The sequence below is a fragment of the Ornithorhynchus anatinus genome, chromosome 1 (genome assembly GCF_004115215.2).
Source record: "Ornithorhynchus anatinus isolate Pmale09 chromosome 1, mOrnAna1.pri.v4, whole genome shotgun sequence".
In the NCBI taxonomy this organism is placed as follows: Eukaryota; Metazoa; Chordata; class Mammalia; order Monotremata; family Ornithorhynchidae; genus Ornithorhynchus; species Ornithorhynchus anatinus.
The window spans coordinates 180295876-180319821 of record NC_041728.1 but is presented as its reverse complement, the minus strand read 5'-3'; the positions used below and the strand labels follow the sequence as shown (position 1 = coordinate 180319821).

The window sequence follows — 23946 nt, the reverse complement described above, 5'->3', positions numbered from 1 at the left end:
CGGGGGAGACGGATGGCAGAGGGAAAGAGGACACAACAAAACAATGAGGCAGGCGCTGTACTAAGCGCCGGCATGGATTCATTTATTTATTCAATTAATCGTATTTATTGAGCACTTACTGTGTGCGGAGCACTGAACTGTACTACTACTACTAATCGCCAAGATCCGCCCTTTCCTCTCCACCCAAACGGCTACCTTACCGTTACAGGCTCTCGTTATATCCCGGCTAGACTACCGTGTCAGCCTTCTCTCTGACCTCCCTTCCTCCTCTCTCGCCCCGCTCCGGTCTATTCTTCACTCCGCTGCCCGGCTCATCTTCCTGCAGAAACGATCTGGGCATGTCACTCCCCTTCTTAAACAACTCCGGTGGTTGCCTATCGACCTCCGCTCCAAACAAAAACTCCTCACTCTAGGCTTCGAGGCTCTCCGTCACCTCGCCCCTTCCTACCTCTCCTCCCTTCTCTCTTTCCACCGCCCAGCCCGCACGCTCCGCTCCTCCGCCGCCCACCTCCTCGCCGTCCCTCGGTCTCGCCCGTCCCGCCGTCGACCCCCGGGTCACGTCCTCCCACGGTCCCGGAACGCCCTCCCTCCTCACCTCCGCCAAACTGATTCTCTTTCCCTCTTCAAAACCTTACTTAAAAATCACCTCCTCCGAGAGGCCTTCCCAGACCGAGCTCCTCTTCTCCCTCTACTCCCTCTGCCACCCTCCTTTACCTCTCTGCAGCTAAAGCCTCATTTTCCCCTTTTCCCTCTGCTCCTCCACCTCTCCCTTCCCATCCCCACAGCACTGTACTCGTCCGCTCGACTGTATATATTTTCATTACCCTATTTATTTTGTTAATGAATTGTACATCGCCTCGATTCTATTTAGTCGCCATTGTTTTTAACGAGATGTTCTTCCCCTTGACTCTATTTATTGCCATCGTTCTCGTCTGTCCGTCTCCCCCGATCAGACCGTAAGCCCGTCAAACGGCAGGGACCGTCTCTATCTGTTGCCGACTTGTTCATCCCAAGCGCTTAGTACAGTGCTCTGCACATACTAAGCGCTCAATAAATACTATTGAATGAATGAATGAATACTAATAATAATAATGTCGGTATTTGTTAAGCACTTGCGGAGCACTGGACTGGACTGGACTACTACTACTACTAATAATGTTGGTGTTTGTTAAGCGCTTACTATGTGCCAAGCACTGTTCTAAGCGCTGGGGTAGATGCAAGGTAACCAGGTTGTCCCATACGGGGCTCACACTTTTAATCCCCATTTTCCAGATGAGGTCACTGAGGCCCAGACAAGTGAAATGACCTGCCCAAAGTCACCCAGCAGACAAGTGGCAGGGCCGGGGTTAGAACCCATGCATCTGACTCCCAAGCCCAGGCTCTTTCCACACCAGAAAGTCAGGGGTTGTGGGTTCTAATCCCGGCCCCGCCGCTTGCCAGCTGTATGACTTTGGAGGTCATTTCACTTCTCTGTGTGACCTCATCTGGAAAATAGGGATTAAAATCTGATGACCTCGTAACCCCCAGCGCTTAGAACAGTGCTTTGCACATAGTAAGCACTTAACAAATACAAAAAAAAAGGCAGGGGGGCTTAGTGGAAAGAGCCCGGGCTTGGGAGTCAGAGAGCATGGGTTCTAATCCTGCCTCCACCGCTTGTATGCTGGGTGACTTTGAGCAAGTCACTTCACTTCTTTCGGCCTCAGTTCCCTCATCTGGGAAATAGGGATTCATTCATTCATTCATTCAATAGTATTTATTGAGCGCTTACTATGTGCAGAGCACTGTACTAAGCGCTTGGTATGAACAAGTCGGCAACAGATAGAGACAGTCCCTGCCGTTTGACGGGCTTACAGTCTAATCGGGGGAGACGGACAGACAAGAACAATGGCACTAAACAGCGTCAAGGGGAAGAACATCTCGTGGCAACTAAATAGAATCAAGGCGATGTACAATTCATTAACAAAATAAATAGGGTAACGAAAATATATACAGTTGAGCGGACGGGTACAGTGCTGTGGGGATGGGAAGGGAGAGGTGGAGGAGCAGAGGGAAAAGGGGAAAATGAGGCTTTAGCTGCGGAGAGGTAAAGGGGGGATGGCAGAGGGAGTAGAGGGGGAAGAGGAGCTCAGTCTGGGAAGGCCTCTTGGAGGAGGTGATTTTTAAGTAAGGTTTTGAAGAGGGAAAGAGAATCAGTTTGGCGGAGGTGAGGAGGGAGGGCGTTCCAGGACCGCGGGAGGACGTGACCCAGGGGTCGACGGCGGGATAGGCGAGACCGAGGGACGGCGAGGAGGTGGGCGGCAGAGGAGCGGAGCGTGCGGGGTGGGCGGTAGAAAGAGAGAAGGGAGGAGAGGTAGGAGGGGGCAAGGGGATGGACAGCCTTGAAACCTAGAGTGAGGAGTTTTTGTTTGGAGCGGAGGTCGATAGGCAACCACTGGAGTTGTTTAAGAAGGGGAGTGACATGCCCAGATCGTTTCTGCAGGAAGATGAGCCGGGCAGCGGAGTGAAGAATAGACCGGAGCGGGGCGAGAGAGGAGGAAGGGAGGTCAGAGAGAAGGCTGACACAGTAGTCTAGCCGGGATATAACGAGAGCCCGTAATAGTAAGGTAGCCGTTTGGGTGGAGAGGAAAGGGCGGATCTTGGCGATATTGTAGAGGTGAAACCGGCAGGTCTTGGTAACGGATAGGATGTGTGGGGTGAACGAGAGGGACGAGTCAAGGATGACACCGAGATTGCGGGCCTGCGGGACGGGAAGGATGGTCGTGCCATCCACGGTGATGGAGAAGTCTGGGAGCGGACCGGGCTTGGGAGGGAAGATGAGGAGCTCAGTCTTGCTCATGTTGAGTTTTAGGTGGCGGGCAGACATCCAGGTGGAGACGTCCCGGAGGCAGGAGGAGATGCGAGCCTGAAGGGAGGGGGAGAGGACAGGGATGAAGACTGTGAGCCCCACGTGGGACAACCTGATTCCCCTGTGTCTACCCCAGCGCTTAGAACAGTGCTCGGCACATAGTAAGCGCTTAACAAATACCAACATTATTATTATTATTATTATACTAAACGCTTAACAAATACCATCATTATTATTATTCCCCCTTTCTAGACTGTGAGCCCACTGTGGGTAGGGATTGTCTTTATTTGTTGCTAAATTGTACTTCCCAAGTCCTTAGTCCAGTGTTATGCACACAGTAAGCGCTTAATACATATGACTGAATTAATATTATTAATAATAATAAATACCATAATCATAATAAAAACAAGTAAGCAGACATCAATATAAATAGAATTATAGAGATATATATGTACATAATAATAATAATAATGGCATTTGTTAGGTGCTTACTATGTGCCAAGCACTGTTCTAAGTGCTGGGGGGTGATGCAAGGCCATCAGGTTGTCCCATGTGGGGCTCACAGTCTTCATCCCCATTTGACAGATGAGGTCACTGAGGCACAGAGAAGTGAAGTGACTTGCCCACAGTCACACAGCTGACAAGTGGCAGAGTCATTAGAACCCATGACCTCTGACTCCCAAGTCTGGGCTCTTTCCACTGAGCCATTGTATCTTAATATATTAAAATCGCGGTTTAGTGGAAAGATCCCAGGCTTGGGAGTCAGGGGTCATGGGTTCAAATTCTGCTCTGCCACTTGTCAGCTGTGGAACTTAAGGAAAGGCACTTCACTTCTTTGAGACTCAGTTTCTTCACCTGCCAAATGGGGATGAAAACTGTGAGCCCCACATGGGACAACCTGATGACCTTGTATCTACCCCAGCGCTTAGAACAGTGCCTGGCACATAGTAAGCGCTTAACAAATACCATCTTCCTCCTCCTCCTCCTCCTCCTCATTCATTCATTCATTCAATCGCATTTATTGAGCGCTTACTGTGTGCCGAGCACTGGACTAAGTGCTTGGAATGGACAATTCAGCAACAGATAAATAATAATGTATGTGCTGCTGGAGAAGTAGCATGGCTCAGTGGAAAGAGCCCAGACTTGAGAGTCAGATGTCATGGGTTCGAATCCCAGCTCTACCACTTGTCAGCTGTGTGAATGTGGCAAGTCACTTCACTTCTCTGTGCCTGTTACCTCATCTGAAAAATGGGGATTAACTGTGAGCCTCATGCGGGACAACCTGATGACACTGTACCCCAGCGCTTAGAACAATGCTCTGCACATAGTAAGTGCTTCACAAATACCAATATTATTATTGTTATTAATAAATAGATGTAATATCTAAATGAAATGTATATTAATAAAAAAGCAGTGTGGCTCAGTGGAAAGAGCCCGGGCTTGGGAGTCAGAGGTCATGGGTTCGAATCCAGCCTCCGCCACTTGTTAGCTGGGTGACTGTGGGCAAGTCCCTTCACTTCTCAGTTCCCCCATCTGTAAAATGGGGGTGAAGACTGGGAGCCTCACGCGGGACAACCTGATGACCCTGGATCTCCCCCAGCGCTTAGAACAGTGCTCAGCACATAGTAAGCGCTGGACAAATACCAACATTATTATTATCAATAAATGGACGTAGAAATAAATATATGAATGAAATGTCTAGGCCTGCCTGCCTGACTACCCACTAGCCCCCGCGCCTTCTCGGCCTTCTGAGAAGAACTACTCTTCCCAGCAGCCCCCTCCCTCCCAACCCCGCCCCCATCTTCGCGATTGGCCGGGCGTCGCCGGGGCGTCCCGGCGATTGGCGGAGGCGGCCGTCGCTCCGGACCGGCCGGGCCCCGCCTCCGCGCCGCCGCGATTGGCCGGGAGGGGCCGTGGCGGCCCGGCGATTGGCGGAGGCGGCCGTCGCTCCGGACCGGCCGGGCCCCGCCCTCGCTTCTCCGCGATTGGCCGGGAGGGGCCGTGGCGGCCCGGCGATTGGCGGAGGCGGCCGTCGCTCCGGACCGGCCGGGCCCCGCCCTCGCTTCTCCGCGATTGGCCGGGCGTCGCCGGGGCGTCCTGGCGATTGGCGGGGGCGGCCGTCGCTCCGGACCGGCCGGGCCCCGCCTCCGCGCCTCCGCGATTGGCCGGGAGGGGCCGTGGCGGCCCGGCGATTGGCGGAGGCGGCCGTCGCTCCGGACCGGCCGGGCCCCGCCCTCGCTTCTCCGCGATTGGCCGGGCGTCGCCGGGGCGGCCCGGCGATTGGCGGAGGCGGCCGTCGCTCCGGGCCCCCTCCCCCCCCCCCTCCGGAGCGTCGTCGCTTGGCGCCGCCTGGGTGAGGCCGCAGGGCCGCGCCACCCCTGGCCCCCATGGAGCCCCCGCCGCAGGACGGGCCGGGCCCGGCGGCCCCCGGGGACGAGGAGCTCATCGAGGTGGTGGAGCTGGGGCCCGGGCCTCCGCACCCGGGTAACCGCCTCCCTCGTCCGCTCCGGTCCTGGCCCTGCCCAAACCCGGACCCGTGACCTTTGACCCCGGGCCTCCTCGGGGGTCCCGCCTGGGGGGGAGGGGGCGACCCCCGCTGACCTCCCGCTGACCCCCTCCTGACCCCCTCCTGCAGACGAGCTGGCCCAGGAGATGGAGGACGTGGACTTCGAGGAGGAGGAGGAGGAAGACGAGGAGGAGGAAGAGGAGGAGGAGGAGGAGGCCTGGGGGGACGAGGACGGCGCCGGGGAGACCCCCGATGACAGCGAGCTCACCTTCGCTAGACACTCCGGTGAGGACCCCCCCGCCCCTCCCCCCCACCAGGACCTGCCGGGGCCAGTGACGCCTGGGGGAAGGCCTTCACTCATTCATTCATTCACTAGTATTTATTGAGCGCTTACTCTGTGCAGAGCACTGGACTAAGCGCTTGGAATGAATAATCCGATAACGGATAGAGACAGGCCCTGCGGGCTGACGGTCTAATCGGGGGTGGGTTATTAATAATAATAATAATAATAATAATGTTGGTATTTGTGAAGCGCTTACCATGTGCAGAGCGCTGCTCTAAGCGCTGGGGGAGATACAGGGTCATCAGGTTGTCCCACGTGAGGCTCACAGTTAATCCCCATTTTCCAGATGAGGTCACTGAGGCCCAGAGAAGTGAAGTGACTCGCCCACGGTCACCCAGCTGACAAGTGGCAGAGCCGGGATTCGAACCCGCGACCTCTGACTCCCAAACTCGGGCTCTTGCCACTGAGCCACACTGCTTCTGGAGATGAAGCCTGGGAGGCCCATGGGGGATGGGGATTGGGTCCAACCTCATTAGCTTGGATCTGCCCCCACTGCCTAAACCACGCTTGGCACATAGTAACCACCCGACTACCATAATTATAATAATAATGATGATGATAGCATTTATTAAGCGCTTACTATGTGCCGAGCACCGTTCTAAGCGCTGGGGTAGATACAAGGTCATCAGGTTGTCCCACGTAGGGCTCACAGTCTTCATCCCCATTTTACAGATGAGGGAACTGGGACCCAGAGAAGTGAAGTGACTGGCCCGAAGTCATCACACAGCTGACAGGTGATGGCGCCGGGATTAGAACCCACGACCTCTGACTCCCAAGCCCGGGCTCTCTCCACTGAGCCACGCTGCTTATTATGATAACTTCTGAGCGTCTCCCGTCCCTCACCTGTCAAATGGAGGTGAAGCCCGGGAGCCCTGTGGGGGACAGGGATTGGGCCCAACCTCATTAGCTTGGATCTACCCCGAGCGTCTAGAACAGCGCTTGGTGCCTAATAACCGCCCGACTACCGCAATTATTATGATCACTTCTGAGTGCCTTCCATCCCTCGTCTGTAAATTGGGTATTCGAACCCCCGTCTTCTCTCCTTAGACCGTGAGCCCCATGTGGGACGGGGACTGTGTCCAACCTCATTAGCTTGGATCTACCCCCAACGTTTAGAACAGTGCTTGGTGCATCATAACCACCCACTACTGTAATTATTATTGTTGCCTCCCTTGCCTCATCTGTAAAATGGGTATTCAGACCCTGTTTTCATTCCTTAGACTGTGAGCCCCGTGTGGACTCGTCTACTTCAGTGTTTAGAACTGTGCTTGGCACATAGTAAGCGCTTGACTACCGTAATTATGATTAATGTTACTATTATTACTTCTCTCTGCCTCTGTTCCCTCATCTGTAGAATCAGGATTCGATCCCGGTCCTCAGACTGTAAGCCCGTTGTGGGGCCTGATGATCTTGTATGTACCCCAGTGCTTAGTACACTGTTTCGCACAGAGGAAGCGTTTAACCAATGCCACAATTCTTATTGCCCTGGTCCGCGGCCTCTGCTCGGTACAGTGCTTTGCACAGAGGAAGCACTTAACCAATTCCACGGTTATTATTGTTAGAAGCGGCAAGGCATAATGGCTAGAGCCCGGGCCTGGAGTCAGAAGGTCATGGGTTCTAATTCCGGCTGCGCCACTTGCCTGCCTAGGCAAGTCACTTCACTTCTCTGGGCTTCAGTTCCCTCTTCTGTTAAATGGGGATTGGGACCGTGACTCCCCCGTGGGTCAGGGACTCCGTCCATCCGGATTTGCCTGTATTCATTGTCGTATTTATGGAGCGCTTACTGTGTGCAGAGCACTGGACTAAGCGCTTGTAATGGACAGGTCAGCAACAGATAGAGACAATCCCCGCCCGATGACGGGCTCACAGTCTGAAAGGGCTCACAGTCTTCCATCCCAGCGCTTAACACAGTGCCTGGCGCATAGTGTGCGCTTAACAAATGCCATCATGCTCACCACCCTGCGCGTGGCCTCGTTCCCCGTGGACAGCATCCGTGTTCTGCGTGAGCCTCGACCCCAAGACCAACGCGCTGGCGGTGACCGGCGGGGAGGACGACAAGGCCTTCGTGTGGCGGCTGAGCGACGGCGAGCTGCTCTTCGAGTGCACGGGTGAGGCCGGGCGAGGGTCCGCCGCCGCCGGACCCTCCGAGAGAGAGAGGGGGACCCTCCCCCCGCACCCAGCTCCCACGCCCGCGTCCCCCCGACTCGCTCCCTTCCTTCCACCCCGTCCCCCAGCCCCTCACCACTTAGGTCCCTCTCCCTCATTTATTGATGTCTGCTAAAGACCATCTCTTCCTCTAGACCGTCAGCTCGCCGTGGGCAGGGAACGTGTCTCCCAAGCGCTCAGTACAGTGCCGCGCACACAGCAAGCGCTCAATAAATTCGACCGACTGACAGCCGCCGGCCGCGAGGCCTTTGGGCCGCCCTCTTCGGTGGCCGCGGAAGTCCGGCGGGGGCCGTAACTCTTCATCCGATCGTATTTATTGAGCGCTTACAGTGTGCAGAGGACTGTACTGAGGGCTTGGGAGAGGACAGTAGAACGCTAAGCAGACACGTTCCCTGCCCACAACGAGCTGACGGTCCAAAGGGTGACAGACATTAATGTCGGGGGCTCCTGACCATCCCGCCTCGGTTTGGGGGGGACGGTTTGAGCTCCCCGAACGGAAGCCGCCCTCTCCGGGGGCCAGGGGCGGGGTACCACGATCCCGGGCCGGTCCCTTCCCCGGGCCTCAGTTTCCCCGGGCACGCGGTGGCGGAGGAAGGACTCCTCGGCCCCCGGGTGGCCGCCGGGCCGGTGGGCGGGAGCCGACGGCCGGCGGTGCCCGCCCCCTCCCCCGCTCACCCCGCAGGGCACAAGGACTCGGTGACCTGTGCCGGCTTCAGCCACGATTCGACGCTGGTGGCCACGGGCGACATGAGCGGCCTGCTCAAGGTGTGGAGGGTGGAGACCAAGGAGGAGGTCTGGTCCTTTGAGGTCGGGGACCTGGAGGTGAGAGGCTGGGGGTCCCGGGGGGCGATGGGGGGATCCGGAGGGGAGAGGCCGGAGGGTGGAGAGAAGCAGCGTGGCTCAGCGGAAAGAGCCCGGGCTGGGGAGTCGGGGGTCGGGGGTTCTAATCCCGGCTCCGCCGTCGGTCAGCTGCGTGACTGTCGCTTCGCTTCTCTGGGCCTCCGTGGCCTCATCTGTAAAATGGGGATGAAGACCGTGAGCCCCGTGGGGGACAACCTGACGACCTAGTATCTCCCCCGGCGCTTAGAACGGTGCACGTAGTAAGCGCCTAACAGATAGCGTAATTACTGTCATCGTTATTATTACGACTGTCCCGGGGTCCCGAGGAGCAGCCAGTTCATCCCGTAGGCTGGTCCCCGCAGCCCGCGGGGCCCCGAGGTGGGCAAGGAGCCGGGCCGGGTCCCCTGGCTGGGACGGCCCGTCCTCGGGGACCGGCTGACCCTCCTGTCTGTCTCCCCGTGTCCCCCGTGCCGACCCCGCTGTCCGCCCCCCTCCCGGCCCCGCTCAGTGGATGGAGTGGCACCCGCGGGCCCCGATCCTGCTGGCGGGCACGGCCGACGGAAACACCTGGATGTGGAAGGTGCCGAGCGGCGACTGCAGGACTTTCCCGGGGCCCAGCTGCCCGGCCACTTGTGGCCACGTCCTCCCTGACGGTGACGATGGCTTTCGACCAGCCCCCTCCCCGCGTCTGCCCCCACCGAGGGCGGTGGTGGTGCCCGGCCCCCTTTTCCCCCCTTCCCTCATCTGGGCCCCTCTTCCCCCTCCCCCCTCCACGACAGGGTCATCGGGGGGCCGGGGGGGAGCCGGTCGCCTCTCCCACCGCACTGCACCGTTCGCCCCGCCCCGGTGGTGAGGATGAGGATGATCGCCCCCTCCACCCCTCACAGTGAGCGTAGGGGCGACCGGCTCTCCTCCAACCCCCTCCACTCGCCCTCCTCCCTCCCTGACCTAAGCGCTTAATAGGGTGCTCTGCACACAGTGAGCGCCGGATAAATTAATTCAGTCATTGCATCGGATTTATCGTGTGCAGAGCACTGTACTAAGCGCCCGGGTAAGAACAGTCCGACAGTAAACGGGGACGTTCCCCCGCCCGCACCGAGCTCCCGGTCCGGAGGGGGTGGATCCGATCGAAAGACGAGCCCGGCGATTCCCTCTGGCCTGAGTGCCGTCCCCCACCCCGTCCCCCCGTCGTCCGCCGCCCGGGCCGGGGAGGGGGTCCTGATGTCCGGCGCCCGCAGGGAAGAAGGCCGTGGTGGGCTACGAAGACGGCTCCGTCCGCCTGTGGGACCTCAAGCAAGGCAGCCCGCTGCACGTGCTCAAAGGTGGTCCCGGCGTGGAGGGCGAGGGGCTCCGCGGGGCGGGGGGGGGGGTCGCCCGGCCCCGCCCGGCCTCCCCCTGACTCCCCTCCCGCGACCAGGGGCCGAGGGTCACCAGGGCCCCCTGACGTGCGTGGCCGCCAACCAGGACGGCAGCCTCGTCCTCACGGGCTCCGTGGACTGCCAGGCCAAGCTGGTCAGCGCCGCCACGGGCAAGGTGAGTGGCGCCCCACCCCCCCGCCGCCGCCCCCCTCCCCAAGGCCGCTCCCGGGGCTCGACGGACCCTCCCCTCCCCCTTCCAGGTGGTGGGCGCGTTCCGGCCGGAGCCCGCGGCCCCCGCGCCCGGCCTGGGGGATGAAGAGGAGGAGAGCGAGTCCAACTCGGTGGAGTCCTTGGGCTTCTGCAGCGTGTGAGTGGGGCGGGGGGCGCGGAGCCCGGGGAGCCCCCCGGGTGATGATGGTGATAATGACGGTGGCTGTCGAGCGCTCACTATGTGCAGAGCGCCGTTCGAAGCCCCGGGGGGGTGATACGAGGTGATCAGGTCGTCCCCCGTGGGGCTGACGGGGTGAGGACGGGGGTGACGATGCGGGTGCCCGGCCCCCTCCTCCCCCCCCCCCCCCATCCGCCCCTCCTCGGTGGCGCCAGCTGAGCGGGGAGGGGTCGGGGGCGCGAGGCGGGGCCCGGAGGACGGACGGCCCCTCCCGCCCCCCTCCACCAGGCTGCCCCTGGCCGCGGTGGGCTACCTGGACGGGACGCTGGCCATCTACGACCTGTCCACCCAGAGCCTGCGGCACCGGTGCCGGCATGAGGTAAGGGCGGGGAGCCCCGGGGGGGCGAGGGTGGGCCGGACGGGTCAGCGGCCGAGCTCGGAGCTGGAGCCGGGGGGGGCCTCCCCCTCCCTCCCTCTCTCTCCCTCCTCCGTCTCCTCCTCCGCGCCGCGGCCGGCGGGCCCCCAGTCGGGCATCGTGCAGCTGCTGTGGGAGGAGGGGGCCGCGGTGGTCTACACGTGCAGCCTGGACGGGGCCGTCCGGCTGTGGGACGCCCGCGCGGGCCGCCTGCTCAACGACTACCGCGGCCACACCGCGGAGATCCTGGACTTCGCCCTCAGCAAGTGAGCGCCCGCGGGACCGCCCCCTCGGCGGCGGGGGGCTGGGCCGAGACCCCCGGGCCGGCGGGGTCTCTTCCCCCCTCCGCCGGCTCAGCCCGCTCCCCCGGTCTCCCCTCAGGGACGCCTCCCTGGTGGTGACCACGTCCGGAGACCACAAGGCCAAAGTGTTCTGCGTCCAGAGGCCCGACCGCTAGCCGCCGAGGCCCGTGACCCCGTCCCCCGCTTGCCGGCCGGGGGGGCGGGAGGGGGGCGTCCCACGCCGGTCCCCGGCTTCCCCGGGCCTCCGCCCCGGCCTCCCCCGGGGGGCCTTGAGCCCGTCGGTGGGGGCCGGGGCGGGAGGGTCGCTCTCTCCCACTCCCCCGGGGGGAGGGGGTAGCGGGAGGCGGGCGGGGGGTCGGCAGATGTTTTAAAGAAAATGTAAATAAAAATATCCTTCCCAGATGGGGCGTGCTGGGGACGCCGTGGCTTCGGGGGGCGTCCGTGGGCCCGGGGGTCGGTGGCTCCGGGCCTCGGGGGGCCGAGGGAGAGGGGCCGGGGCTTCGGCGACCCCGGTGCAGAAGCCCCGATGTCGCCCTCGGCCTCGCGAAGGAGCGTGGCCGAGCGGATGGAGCCCGGCCCTGGGGGGCGGAATGACTTCCGATTCATTCGGTCCTCTTTATGAAGCGATCGCCGTGTGCGGAGCACTGTACTAAGCGCGTGGGCGAGTACCGGCTCCGCCCCTCTGCTGTGCGCGAATCATCTCACCTCACTTCTCGTCTGTAAAATAACAGTAATTACGGTATTCGGCAACCGCTCACCGTGTGCCAAGCACTGTTCTAAACACAGGTGTAGATAAGAGGTCATCAGGTGGTCCCCGTCCCCTTTCTGCGGATGAGGGAACCGAGGCCCAGAGAAGGGGAGGGACTAGAGAAGCGGCGTGGCTCGGTGGAAAGAGCCCGGGCTGGGGAGTCAGAGGTCATGGGTTCGAATCCCGGCTCCGCCACTTGTCAGCTGGGTGACTGTGGGCAAGTCACTTCTCTTCTCCGTGCCTCAGTGACCTCATCTGGAAAAGGGGGATGAAGACTGTGAGCCTCACGTGGGACAACCTGATGACCCTGCATCTCCCCCAGGGTTTAGAACGGCGCTCTGCACATAGTAAGCGCTTAACAGATACCAACAGTATCATTATTATCGACTGAGGTCCCACAGCAGACAAGCAGCGCAGCTGAGATGAGAACCCAGGTCCTCTGACTCGCCTCCAGGCCGTGCTGCGCGCCGGGAGCAGCCGCGTGGCTCCGTGGCAACGGCCCGGGCTGGGGAGTCGGTGGTTGTGGGTTCCGATCCCGGCCCCGCCACTTGTCTGCTGTGTGACTCTGGGCGAGTCACTTCACTTCTCTGGGCCTCAGTGACCTCATCATTAAAAGGGGGATGAAGCCTGGGAGCCCCACATGGGACAACCTGATGACCTCGTATCTCCCCCAGTGCTTAAAACGGTGCTTGGCACAGAGTAAGCACTTTACAAATACCATCATTATTATTAAGAAGACAGTAAGCCCCATGTGAGATAGGGACTGTGTCCAACCTGATACTCTTTTATAATAATAATGATGGTACAGTGCTTGGCACAGAGTAAGGGCTTAACAAACACCATCATCATTAAAAAGGGGATTAACAGTGCGAGCCCCATGTGGGACGACCTGATGACCTTGGATCTCCCCCAGAGTTTAGAAGACTTGCTTGGCACAGAGTAAGCGCTTAACAAATACCACCGTTATTACTGTTATTATTATTACGAAGACTGTAAGCCCCATGCGAGATAGGGACTCTGTCCAACCCCATACACTTTTATAAGAATAATGGCGGTACTCCCAAGTCCGTGCTCTTTCCACTAAGCCGTGCCGCTTCTCTATTACTTCTGTCTTCCCCCACACTTATCACAGTGCCTGGCACAGAGCACTTAAAGAGGGTCATGGGTTCTAATTCCAACTCCACCACGTGGCTGCTGCGTGACCTTGGGCCAGTCCCTTCACTTCTCTGGGCCTCAGTGACCTCATCTGTCAAATGAGGATGGAGACTTGAGCCCCACTGGGGACAGGGACTGTGTCCAACCCGATTCGCCTTGGATCCACCCCAGCCCTTAGTACAGGGCTCGGCCCACAGTAAGCGCTTCACAAACACCGGGAATGTTAATACTGTTATTAATGATGATTATTACGCACCCGTGGTCCCACAGGCCAGAAGAAGACTCACCCGATGAGGGGTGGGGGGAAGAGGGACAGACGGGGTGCCGGGCGCAGCCCCTTCCCCACGGGGTCGAGGACGGTCACCTGGCCGGGTCGGGGAAAGGAGGAGCCGGGGGTCGCGCCCCCCGCCCCGCTGGCCCTGTGGCCCTCGCGATGGGCATCCTGCTCCCCGACCTGCCCCTGGCGACGGGCGGCCCTCCAGGGCGGCGCGGGGCGCCCGGCCCCACGGCCACGGGCACCGGGGCCGCCCCGGCAATGCCCAGGCAGTCGAGGGAAGCCGTCCTCCGGGGGAGGTCAGAGGTCGGGACGGAGTGCAGCGGGGCGGCCACGTAGGGGCCCCAGCACGGGGCGGACTAGGACTCGGACGGAGAAGAGGCCGGCGGCCACCAGGCCGGGCAGCAACGGAACGAAGACTTCCAGCCGCGGGTAGGGCGGCGGGAAGACGGCCGCCGGGCTGCAGCGGGACCCCGGCGCCCGGCGGTCCCGGCCCAGCGCCGGCGGGCTGGCGAAGGTCAGGGGGGCGGCCCGAAGGGCCCGGCCCACCGCCAGGTAGCGGGCCCCGGGGACCGGGACCAGGTGGGCCAGGAGGGCGAGGAAGGGGGTGTCGGGGGCCAGGTAGAGCGGCGGGCGGGGCCGCTAGCCGTGCCGGCCGGGCCCCCGCAGGGCGGGCGGCGTCAGGCCGCTCGGCAGGCCCGCGGCCGGGCGGCCTCCGCGGGCGGAGGTCCGGGGTGATGCCCGTCGCCGGGGGCAGGTCGGAGAGCGGGATGCCCATCGCCAGGGCCACGGGGCCAGCGGGGCGGGGGGCGCGACCCCCGGCTCCTCCTGCTCCGTCCTGTGAAACGCCATCGCCGCTGGGTGGGGCGCCGCTCCTCCCGCGAAGCGGCGGGGTTCGGTGGCAAGAGGCCGGGCTGGCGAGTCAGAGGTCGTGGGTTCGAATCCCGACTCCACCGCTTGTCAGCTGTGTGACCTTGGGCAAGTCATTCATTCGATCGTATTTATTGAGCGCTTACTATGTGCAGAGCACTGGACTGAGCGCTTGGAATGGACAGTTGGGCGACAGATGGAGACCGTCCCCGCCCAGTGACGGGCTCGCGGTCTGATCGGGGGAGACGGACGGACAAAACAAGACAACTTAATCGCGATAAATAGAACGAAGGGGATGGACACCTCATTACCAACATAAATAGGGGAATAAAAATATAGATGAGCAGAGCGCCGAGGGGAGGGGAAGGGAGAGGGGGAGGAGCAGAGGGAAAGGGGGGGGAAAGAGGGCTTAGCTGAGGGGAGGGGAAAGGGGAGCAGAGGGAAAAGGGAAAGTTCAGCGTGGGCAGGCCTCCCGGAGGAGGTGAGCTCTCCGTAGGGCTTTGAAGAGGGGAAGAGAGTCAGTTTGGCGGAGGTGAGGAGGGAGGGCGTTCCGGGACAGTGGGAGGACTAGTACTTATTGAGCGTTTACTAGATGCACAGCACTGTACTAAGCGCTTGCAATGTATAATTGGGCAACAGATAGAGACCCTCCCTACCCACTGCCGGGCTCACGGTCTAACCGGGGGAGACAGCCGGCAAAGCAGAACGGAACAAAACAAAAGCCAGACAACATTATCGAGACAAAACAATATCTCTGCTTGCCCAACCGCTTAGTACTCCTGTCGTATTTATTGAGTAATTACTCTGTGCGGAGCACTGGACTGAGAGCTGACGTGGAAGGAGGTCGTGGGTTCTAATTCCGCTGTGCCACGCGTCGGCTGGGTGACCGTGGGCAAGTCACTTTACTTCTCTGGGCCTCAATTCCCAGGAAAATGGCGATGGAGACTGATGATAAGACTTACGCTCTTACTATGTTCATTCAATTCATTCAATAGTATTTATTGAGCGCTTACTATGTGCAGAGCACTGTACTAAGCGCTTGGGATGAACAAGTCGGCAACAGATAGAGACGGTCCCTGCCGTTTGACGGGCTTACGGTCTAATCGGGGGAGACGGACAGACGAGAACGATGGCACTAAACAGCGTCAAGGGGAAGAACATCTCGTAAAAACCGATGGCAACTAAATAGAATCGAGGCGATGTACGATTCATTAACAAAATAAATAGGGTAACGAAAATATATACAGTTGAGCGGACGAGTACGGTGCTGTGGGGATGGGAAGGGAGAGGTGGAGGAGCAGAGGGAAAAGGGGAAAATGAGGCTTTAGCTGCGGAGAGGTAAAGGGGGGATGGCAGAGGGAGTAGAGGGGGAAGAGGAGCTCAGTCTGGGAACGCCTCTATGTGCCAGACATCATTCATTCATTCAATAATACTTATCGAGCGCTTAGTGTGTTCAGAGCACTGTGCTGAGCGCTTGGAAAGTACAACGCAGCAGTAAAGAGAGACAATCCCCTCCCACACAGGGCTAAGCGCTGGCGTAATAATAATGATAGTATTTATTAAGGGCTTACTATGTGCCAGGCACTGTTCTGAGCGCTGGGATAATAATAATAATGATGGTATTTATTAAGCACTGATTTGAAGCAGCGTGGCTCAGTGGAAAGAGCCCGGGCTTGGGAGTCAGAGGTTATGGGTTCGAATCCCAGCTCTGCTGCTTGTCAGCTGTGTGACTCTGGGCCAGTCACTTCACTTCTCTGGGCCTCTGATACCTCATCTGTAAAATGGGGATGAAGACTGTGAGCCCCACGGGGGACAACCTGATCACCCTGTATCTCCCTAAGCGCTTAGAACGGTGCTCTGCACATAGTAAGCGCTTAACCAATACCAACATTATTATTATTATTATTATGTGCCAGGCCCTGTTGTAAGTGCTGGAGTTGGGGTAATAATAATAGCGATGGTATTTATTAAGTGCTTACCATGTGCCAGGCGCCTGTTCTAAGCACTGGAGTTGGAGTAATTATAATCGCGATGGTATTTATTAAGCTCTGACTGTGTGCCAGGGCCTGTTCTAAGTGCTGGGGTAATAATAATTATGGTATTTATTAAGCACTTAGTATGTGCCAGGAGCTGTTCTAATCGCTGGGCACTGTTCTGGGGTGCTTGCAAGGAAATCAGGTTGGACACAGTTGTCCTGCACCCTCCCAAGCACTCAGTCCAGTGCTCAGCACCCGGTAAGCGCTCAATAAATGCGATGGGCTGTGACTAAGCGCCGCGTGGCAGGGGTGGGAGAGAGGGGCAGTGGGGAGGACGCCCCTCCTCCTCCCGGACCCCCAAAAGGAGGAGCCCCAGGATCTGTCTGCTGCAGCCCCACTGGCCCCCCGCATCCCCGGCGTCCCGCTCCCACGCTCCCGGTCTAACCTCCATCCCGCCCGCTGCAGAGGAGGCCGGAGCGGATGCCACCCGCAGGAGCTGGCGGAGGAGAGGGATTTGCCCAAGGTCACACAGCAGACGTGGCGGAGCATGGATTAGAACCCATGAATCGATGAAGGAAGAACCATATTTTGCACATTCCAAGTGCTTAGTACAGGGCTGTGCACATTGTTAGCACTCAATAAATATTAATGAATCAATATTACTCATCTAAAGAGAAGCAGCGGGGCTCAGTGGAAAGAGGCCGGGCTTGGGAGTCAGAGGTCGTGGGTTCGAATTCCGGCTCCGCCACTTGTCTGCTGGGTAATAATAATAACGTTGGTATTTGTTAAGCGCTTACTATGTGCCGAGCACTGTTCTAAGCGCTGGGGTAGGTACAAGGAATTCAGGTTGTCGCACCTGAGGCTCACAGTCTTCATCCCCATTTTACAGATGAGGGAACTGAGGCACAGAGAAGTGAAGTGACTTGCCCACAGTCACTCAGCTGACAGGTGGCAGAGCGGGATTCTGACTCCCAAGCCCGGGCTCTTTCCACTGACTTTGGGCAAGTCATTTCACTTCTCTGGGCCTCAGTGACCTCATCTGTAAAATGGGGATGAAGACCTTGAGAACCACGTGGGACAACCTGAGTATCTTGTATCTCCCCCAGCACTTAGAACAGTGCTTTGCACAGAGTAAGCGTTTAACAAATGCCAACATTATTATTATTATTAATAGCAACAATGATGGCATTGGTTAAGCGCTTACTATGTGCCAGTCTCTCTTCTAAGGGCTGGGGTAATAATAATAATGATGGTATTTATTAAGCGCTTACTATGTGCCAGGCCCTGTTCATTCATTCAATCCGTCGTATTTATTGAGCGCTTACTGTGTGCAGAGCACTGTCCTAAGCGCTTGGGAAGTACAATTCAGCAAAAAGGAGCGACAATCCTTGCTGATAATAATAATAATAATGTTGGTATTTGTTAAGCACTTACTATGTGCCAAGCACTGTTCTAAGTGCTGGGGTAGATGCAGGGTCATCAGGTTGTGCCATGTGAGGCTCACAGGCTTTAATCCCCTTTTTGCAGATGAGGGAACTGAGGCACAGAGAAGTGAAGTGACTTGCCCAAGGTCACACAGCGGACAAGTGGCGGAGGCGGGATTAGAACTCACGGCCGTTGGCTCGGCTCCCCCCGCTCCCCCAGCCCAACCTCCACTCTTCTTCTTCCTCCTCCTGCTCCTCCCCCGCCGCCCCCACAGGGACCCCAGCCCCCGCTCCCTCCTCCCCCACGCTCAACGTCTCTTAGCCCTGCCCATCTCCGGACCCTCATTCTGGGGAACCCCGAGGTGCTGAGTTCAAATGTACCCGGATCCGGGATCTCTCCCTGCCTTAGCTGGGCCTGAGCTAGCCTTTCTCAATGATTGAGGTGAGGGTGGGGGTGGGGGTGGGGGGAGGTGTTGGGAGGTCTCTGTCCACCTGTCCACCCTCCCCCAGACCCCCAACCTCCCCCGCCTCCCATCTTACCCTCCCCTGGAGAGCTTCGAGGTCGGGGAGGGGTCAAGAGCTCGGAGATTCACAGGAGAGAGGAGTGGGAGACGACCCCCGGACTGCGGCAGCAGGAGGGGAGGAGAACTTCTTTGTCCGAGGGATGGGCAGGGACCGAGGAATTGGCAGGGGGGGGAGAAAGAGAGAGAGAGATTGGGCGGAGGGGGGGGAGAGAAGGAGGGAGTACCAACATTATCATTATTAAAGAGAGAAAGAATAAGAAAAAAGAGAAAGAAAGAGGAGGGAGAGAGAGAAAAAGAGAAAGAGTAAAGAGAAGAGAGAAAAAGAGAGGAGGGAGAGAGATAAAGATATAAAGAGAGAGTAAAGTCATAAAGAGAGAAAGGAGGGACAGAGATAGAGAAAAGGAGGAAGAGAAAGAGATGAAGAGAGAGAGAAGGAGGGAGAGAGAAAGAGACGGAAAGAAAGAGATAAGGAGGGAAAGAGATGAAGAGAGAAGGAGGGAGAGATAGAAAGAAAGAGATAAAGAGGGAGAGACAGATAAAGAGAGAAGGAGGGAGAGAGAGGGAGAGATAGAGAGGAAGAGATAAGGAGGGAGAGAAAGAGATGAAGAGGTAGAGAGAGGGAGAGATAAAGAGAGATAGAGAAAGAGTAGGGAGAGAGAGGGATAAAGATAAAGGGAGATAGAGAAAGAGGGAGAGAGAGAGAGGGATGGAGGGAGGGAGGATGGGAAGGATGGGGGGGCGTACCCCACCACCCTTGCGTGGGAGCTAGGGGAGGATGGTCCTGCCCGGAGGCAGGGGGCAGGACAAGATGACCTCTGGGGTTGGGGGTGGGTGGGAAGGACTCACAGGTCAGCAGAGTTGCAGGTCCAGCTGGTTCCAAGAGCTCCTCTGTCCGGGAATCCGGGGGTCGCCGGATGGGTGGGGGCCTCTCTCTCTGAGACCGCCCGGGGCCGTCTCTGCTCCCACCTGCCGGAGGAGGGGGAGGGGGGACGGAGGAGGAGGGGAGAGGAGAGGGAAGAGGAGGGAGGAAAAGGGACCAGGCAGGGAGGCAGGGAGAGGGAGGAGGAGGACAGGGAGAGGAGGGAGAAGAGAGGGAAGAGGAGGGACGAAAGGGGAGGAGCCGGGAAGGAGAGGGAAGAGGAACAGGGAGGAGAGGAGCAGGGAAGAAGAGGGATGAGGAATGGAGAGGAGCAGGGAAAAGGGGGGAAGAGGGAGGAGGAGAGGAGAGGGAAGCCGGGCCTTGGAACAACAGGAGAGAAGAGATCGGGGCGGACGGGAGAAGACAAAGGAGACGGACCGAACTACCGTCGGACGGGCCGGACGGGCCGGAGGCAGGCAGATGGACAAATGGACCCACGGAAAAGGCAGAGTGGAAGGCAGGCAGAGACAGGCAGGGAGACGGCCCGAGAGACGCTTTGGGACACCCGGTCCCGCTGAGGGAGAGGGGAGAGAAGGGATGGGGAGAGAAACGGGAACCCAGTTTCCCCAGAAACCGGCCGCTCTTGTGTCTCTGCAGCCGGAGGGAAGGTGGTTAGACGGCGGGCACCACTTCTTGACCCTCCCCAAGCACCCAGGGCCCCAGTGGCCCTGGTTCTCCGTCCTCTCACCCTCCGCCCTCCGCCTGGGTTCTCCGGCCCCTGCTGCCCCCCAGTCGTGTTTCACAGTCCAGCCCTCCAGCTGCCCCCTGCCTCGGGGTCAGAGGTCGTTTCTGGCCTCCTGGACTCGGTCCCTGCCTTGGGCCAGAATAGGGGAGGGGGCGGGAACCTGGGGGGGGAAGGGGTCATGGTGGAAGCTGACCACCAGCCTCAGGCCAACTGGAAGACCCCCGCCGCCCCGGGCTGGGGGGTTGGGAGACCCGGAGCCGGGCCTAGGGGTCGGTCAGACGCCCCCCCGGGAGAGGCTCCAGCAGGCAGACAGACGGACTGGGCCGTCCGCCCCTTCCCCATCCCTGCTCCACCCGGCCGGGCCCGTGATGCCCGTGTTTCTTCTCCGCTTTGTCTACACACCGCACCGGGGGGACACGGAAGAGTGTCGGGGCCGGGAGCCACGACGCCTGAGTTCCTTCCCCCGGGGACCCTCGACCCAACCCCTCCTCGCTCCCTCCCGGAATAATAATAATAATGGTATTTTATTAAGCGCTTACTCCGTGTCGGACACCCTTCTAAGCGCCGGGGAGGCCGGGGAGAAACTTCCCTCTTGCGAGAAGGAAAGAGCGAAGTGCTTTGGGATCCTCAGTGCTTGGCACAGAGTGAGCGCTGGATAAATACGACCGAATGAATGAATGGTCAGAAGGGGGAGGCCGGCCTCCCTCCTCAGGGTTGTCGGGGTGATGGTTCCCAGGACCCTTCCCGCACCCCCCGATCCCACCCCGGCCCACCCTCCAGTTGTCGGGTGATCATCCTTTTCCCTTTCCCTAAATATTTAAATTCCTCCCTGCCAGCTGTTGGGATCCCGGATCCCGAGTGACCGACAGGCCGACCAATGCCTTGGGCCCGACCCCCACCCCTTTTCCCGGGGTGACCCCACGAGGGCAGGGGGCGAGCGGGGTTGGGGCGAGGGGCTTCTGAGAGGAAAGCCACTGGAGCCTGGACACATTGGAGCCCCCCGGGATTCATTCATTTATTCAATCATATTTTTTGAATGCTTACTAATAATCGTGGTATTCGTTAAGCGCTCACTATGCGGCAGGCACTGTGCTGAGCGCCGGGGTGAATACGAGGAGAGCGGGTTGGCCGCAGTCCCTGTCCCGGGGGCGCTGACGGTCTCCATCCCCGTTTTCCAGATGAGGGGACTGACGCCCAGAGAAGTGAAGGGATTTGCCCAAGGTCACACAGCAGACGTGGCGGAGCATGGATTAGAACCCATGACTCAGTGGAAAGAGCCTGGGCTTCGGAGTCAGAGGTCATGGGTTCGACTCCCGGCTCTGCCACCTGTCAGCTGTGGGACTGTGGGCGAGTCACTTCGCTTCTCTTTGCCTCAGTTCCCTCATCTGTAAAATGGGGATTAAGACTGTGAGCCTCAGGTGGGACAACCTGATGACCCTGTATCTACCCCAGCGCTTAGAACAGTGCTCTGCACATAGTAAGCGCTTAACAAATACCAACATTTTTATTATTAAGCACTTGGTGTATGCCAAGCACCGTTCAGACACATTCCCTGCCCACAGTGAGCTGAGAATCTAGTAGGGGAGATGGACACGATGTAGCGTGGCTTAGTGGAGAGAGTCCGAGCTTGGGAGTCGGAGGTCATGGGTTCTAATCCCGGTTCCGCCACTTGTCAGCTGTGTGACCTTGGACAAGTCACTTTTCTGTGTCTCAGTTACCTCATCTGTAAAATAGGGTTAAGACTGTGAGCCCCACGTGGGACAACCCGCTCACTGTATTTATCCCAGCGGTTAGAACAGTGCTTGGAACACGGGAAGTGCTTAACCGATACTATCGTCATTATCAGGGAAAGAAAAAAAGAGGGAGCGGGACATAAGTGTTGTGGGGCTGGGACGGGGGAGAGATGAATGAAGGAAGCAAATTAGGGGGACGTAGAAGGAAGTGGGAGAAGAGGAAAGGAGGGCTTAGTCAGGGAAGGCCTCTGGGAGGAGGTGGGCCTTCAGTACAAAAAAAAAGATGGTATTTGTTAAGCGCTTACTAGATGCCAAGCACTGTTCTCAGAGCTGGGGGAAATACAAGGTAATCAGGTTGTCCCACGTGGGGCTCAGGGTCACCATGTTACAGATGAGGTCACTGAGGCACAGAGAATGATAATAATAATGTTGGTATTTGTTAAGCGCTTACTATGTGCAGAGCACTGTTCTTAGCGCTGGGGTAGATACAGGGTCATCAGATTGTTCCACGTGGGGCTCACAGTAAATCCCCATTTTACCGAGGCCAAAAGAAGTGAAGTGACTTGCCCACAGTCACCCAGCTGACAAGCGGCGGAGCTGGGATTCGAACCCATGACCCCTGACTCCCAAGCCCGGGCTCTTTCCACTGAGCCACGCCGCTTCTCTACAAGCCTTCTCAATAGGGCTTTGAATGGGGGGAGAGTCAGTGTCTGTGGGATTTGAGGAGGGAGGGCGTCCCGGGCCAGAGGCAGGACGGGGGTGGGGGGGTCGGCAGTGAGATGGACGAGATGGAGGCCCGGCGAGAAGGTTGGCATTAGAGGAGCGACGGGTGCTAATGTTAATGTTGGTATTTGTTAAGCGCTTACTATCCGGACCTTTAACTCTCTCCTTAGGCCCCCTGTTCCTCCCCCTCCCCCATCTCTCACCCCCAATGATCTGGCCACCCATTTCCTCACAAAAATCAACACGATCAGGTCTGAGCTCCCCAAAGTCACCCCTCCGCCTCTCCCCTCCCCCCCACCGACCCTCTCCCCTACTTTCCCATCCTTCCCCGCGGTATCCTCAGAGGAGATCTCCTCCCTCCTCGCAAGTGCCACCCCCTCCACCTGCGCCTCGGACCCCATTCCCTCTCACCTTATTAAAACCGTCGCCCCTGCCCTCCTCCCTTCCTTAACTTCTATTTTTAACCACTCGATCTCCAAGGGCTCCTTCCCCGCTGCCTTCGAACATGCCCACGTCTCCCCCGTCCTAAAAAAACCCGCTCTCGACCCCACTTCCCCCTCCAGTTATCGCCCTATCTCCCTACTACCCTTCCTTTCCAAGATCCTAGAACGAGTCGTCTACGATCGCCGCTTAGAATTCCTTAACTCCCATTCTCTCCCGGACCCCCTCCGATCTGGCTTCCGTCCCCTCCGCTCTACCGAGACTGCTCTCTCTGAGGTCGCCCGTGACCTCCTTGCCAAATCCGATGGCTCCTACTCCATTCTGATCCTCCTTGACCTCTCTGCTGCCTTTGACACCGTCGACCGTCCCCTCCTCCACACCTTATCTCACCTCGGCTTCACGGACTCCGTCCTCTCCCGGTTCTCCTCTCACCTCTCTGGCCGGTCTTCTCGGTCTCCTTCGCTGGCGCCTCCTCCGCCTCCCATCCTTTAACCGTTGAAGTTCCTCAAGGGTCAGTTCTCGGCCCTCTTCTGTTCTCCATTTACACTCACTCCCTCGGTGAACTCATTCGCTCTCACGGCTTTGACTACCATCTCTACATCTTCCCGCAGAAACGATCTGGGCCTGTCACTCCCTTTCTTAAACAACTCCAGTGGTTGCCTATCGACCTCCGCTCCAAACAAAAACTCCTCACTCTAGGTTTCGAGGCTCTCCATCCCCTCGCCCCCTCCTACCTCTCCTCCCTTCTCTCTTTCTACCGCCCACCCCGCACGCTCCGCTCCTCCGCCGCCCACCTCCTCGCCGTCCCTCGGTCTCGCCCGTCCCGCCGTCGACCCCTGGGCCACGTCCTCCCGCGGTCCCGGAACGCCCTCCCTCCTCACCTCCGTCAAACTCATTCTCTTCCCCTCTTCAAAACCCTACTTAAAACTCACCTCCTCCGAGAGGCCTTCCCAGACTGAGCTCCCCTTCTCCCTCTACTCCCTCTACCACCGCCCCCTTCACCTCTCCGCAGCTTAATCCTCTTTTCCCCCCATCTCCCTCCACTCCTCCCCCTCTCCCTTCCCATCCCCTCGGCACCGTACTCGTCCGCTCAACTGTATATATTTTCGTCACCCTATTTATTTTGTTAATGAAATGTACATCGCCTCGATTCTATTTAGTCACCATCGTTTTTACGAGACGTCCTTCCCCTCGACTCTATTTATTGCCATCTCCCTTCAGGCTTGCATCTCCTCCTGCCTCCAGGACGTCTCCACCTGGATGTCGGCCCGCCACCTAAAACTCAACATGAGCGAGACTGAGCTCCTCATC

The 23946-nt window shown here is 58.6% G+C and overlaps 1 protein-coding gene across 1 annotated transcript; it reads left to right on the top strand.

Moving 5' to 3' along the window:
* Positions 1 to 5167: 5167 nt before the first annotated feature.
* On the top strand, positions 5168 to 11396 carry LOC103165144 (angio associated migratory cell protein). Its single transcript, XM_029053559.2, has 11 exons — positions 5168 to 5329; positions 5481 to 5636; positions 7683 to 7802; positions 8543 to 8682; positions 9209 to 9353; positions 9939 to 10022; positions 10118 to 10233; positions 10319 to 10425; positions 10735 to 10825; positions 10973 to 11127; positions 11243 to 11396. Exons 1-11 carry the CDS (start codon positions 5233 to 5235, stop codon positions 11316 to 11318), a joined length of 1287 nt encoding a protein of 428 aa, XP_028909392.1. The 5' UTR covers positions 5168 to 5232; the 3' UTR covers positions 11319 to 11396.
* The last annotated feature ends 12550 nt before the right edge of the window (positions 11397 to 23946 follow it).

Bases quoted from the DNA above. Each gene is read 5' to 3' on its own strand.
- LOC103165144 (XM_029053559.2), top strand. From the start codon at position 5,233: ATGGAGCCCCCGCCGCAGGACGGGCCGGGCCCGGCGGCCCCCGGGGAC. The intron at 7,803-8,542 runs GTGAGGCCGGGC...CTCACCCCGCAG, and splicing joins GCTGCTCTTCGAGTGCACGG to GGCACAAGGACTCGGTGACC. The intron at 10,826-10,972 runs GTAAGGGCGGGG...GCGGGCCCCCAG, and splicing joins GGCACCGGTGCCGGCATGAG to TCGGGCATCGTGCAGCTGCT.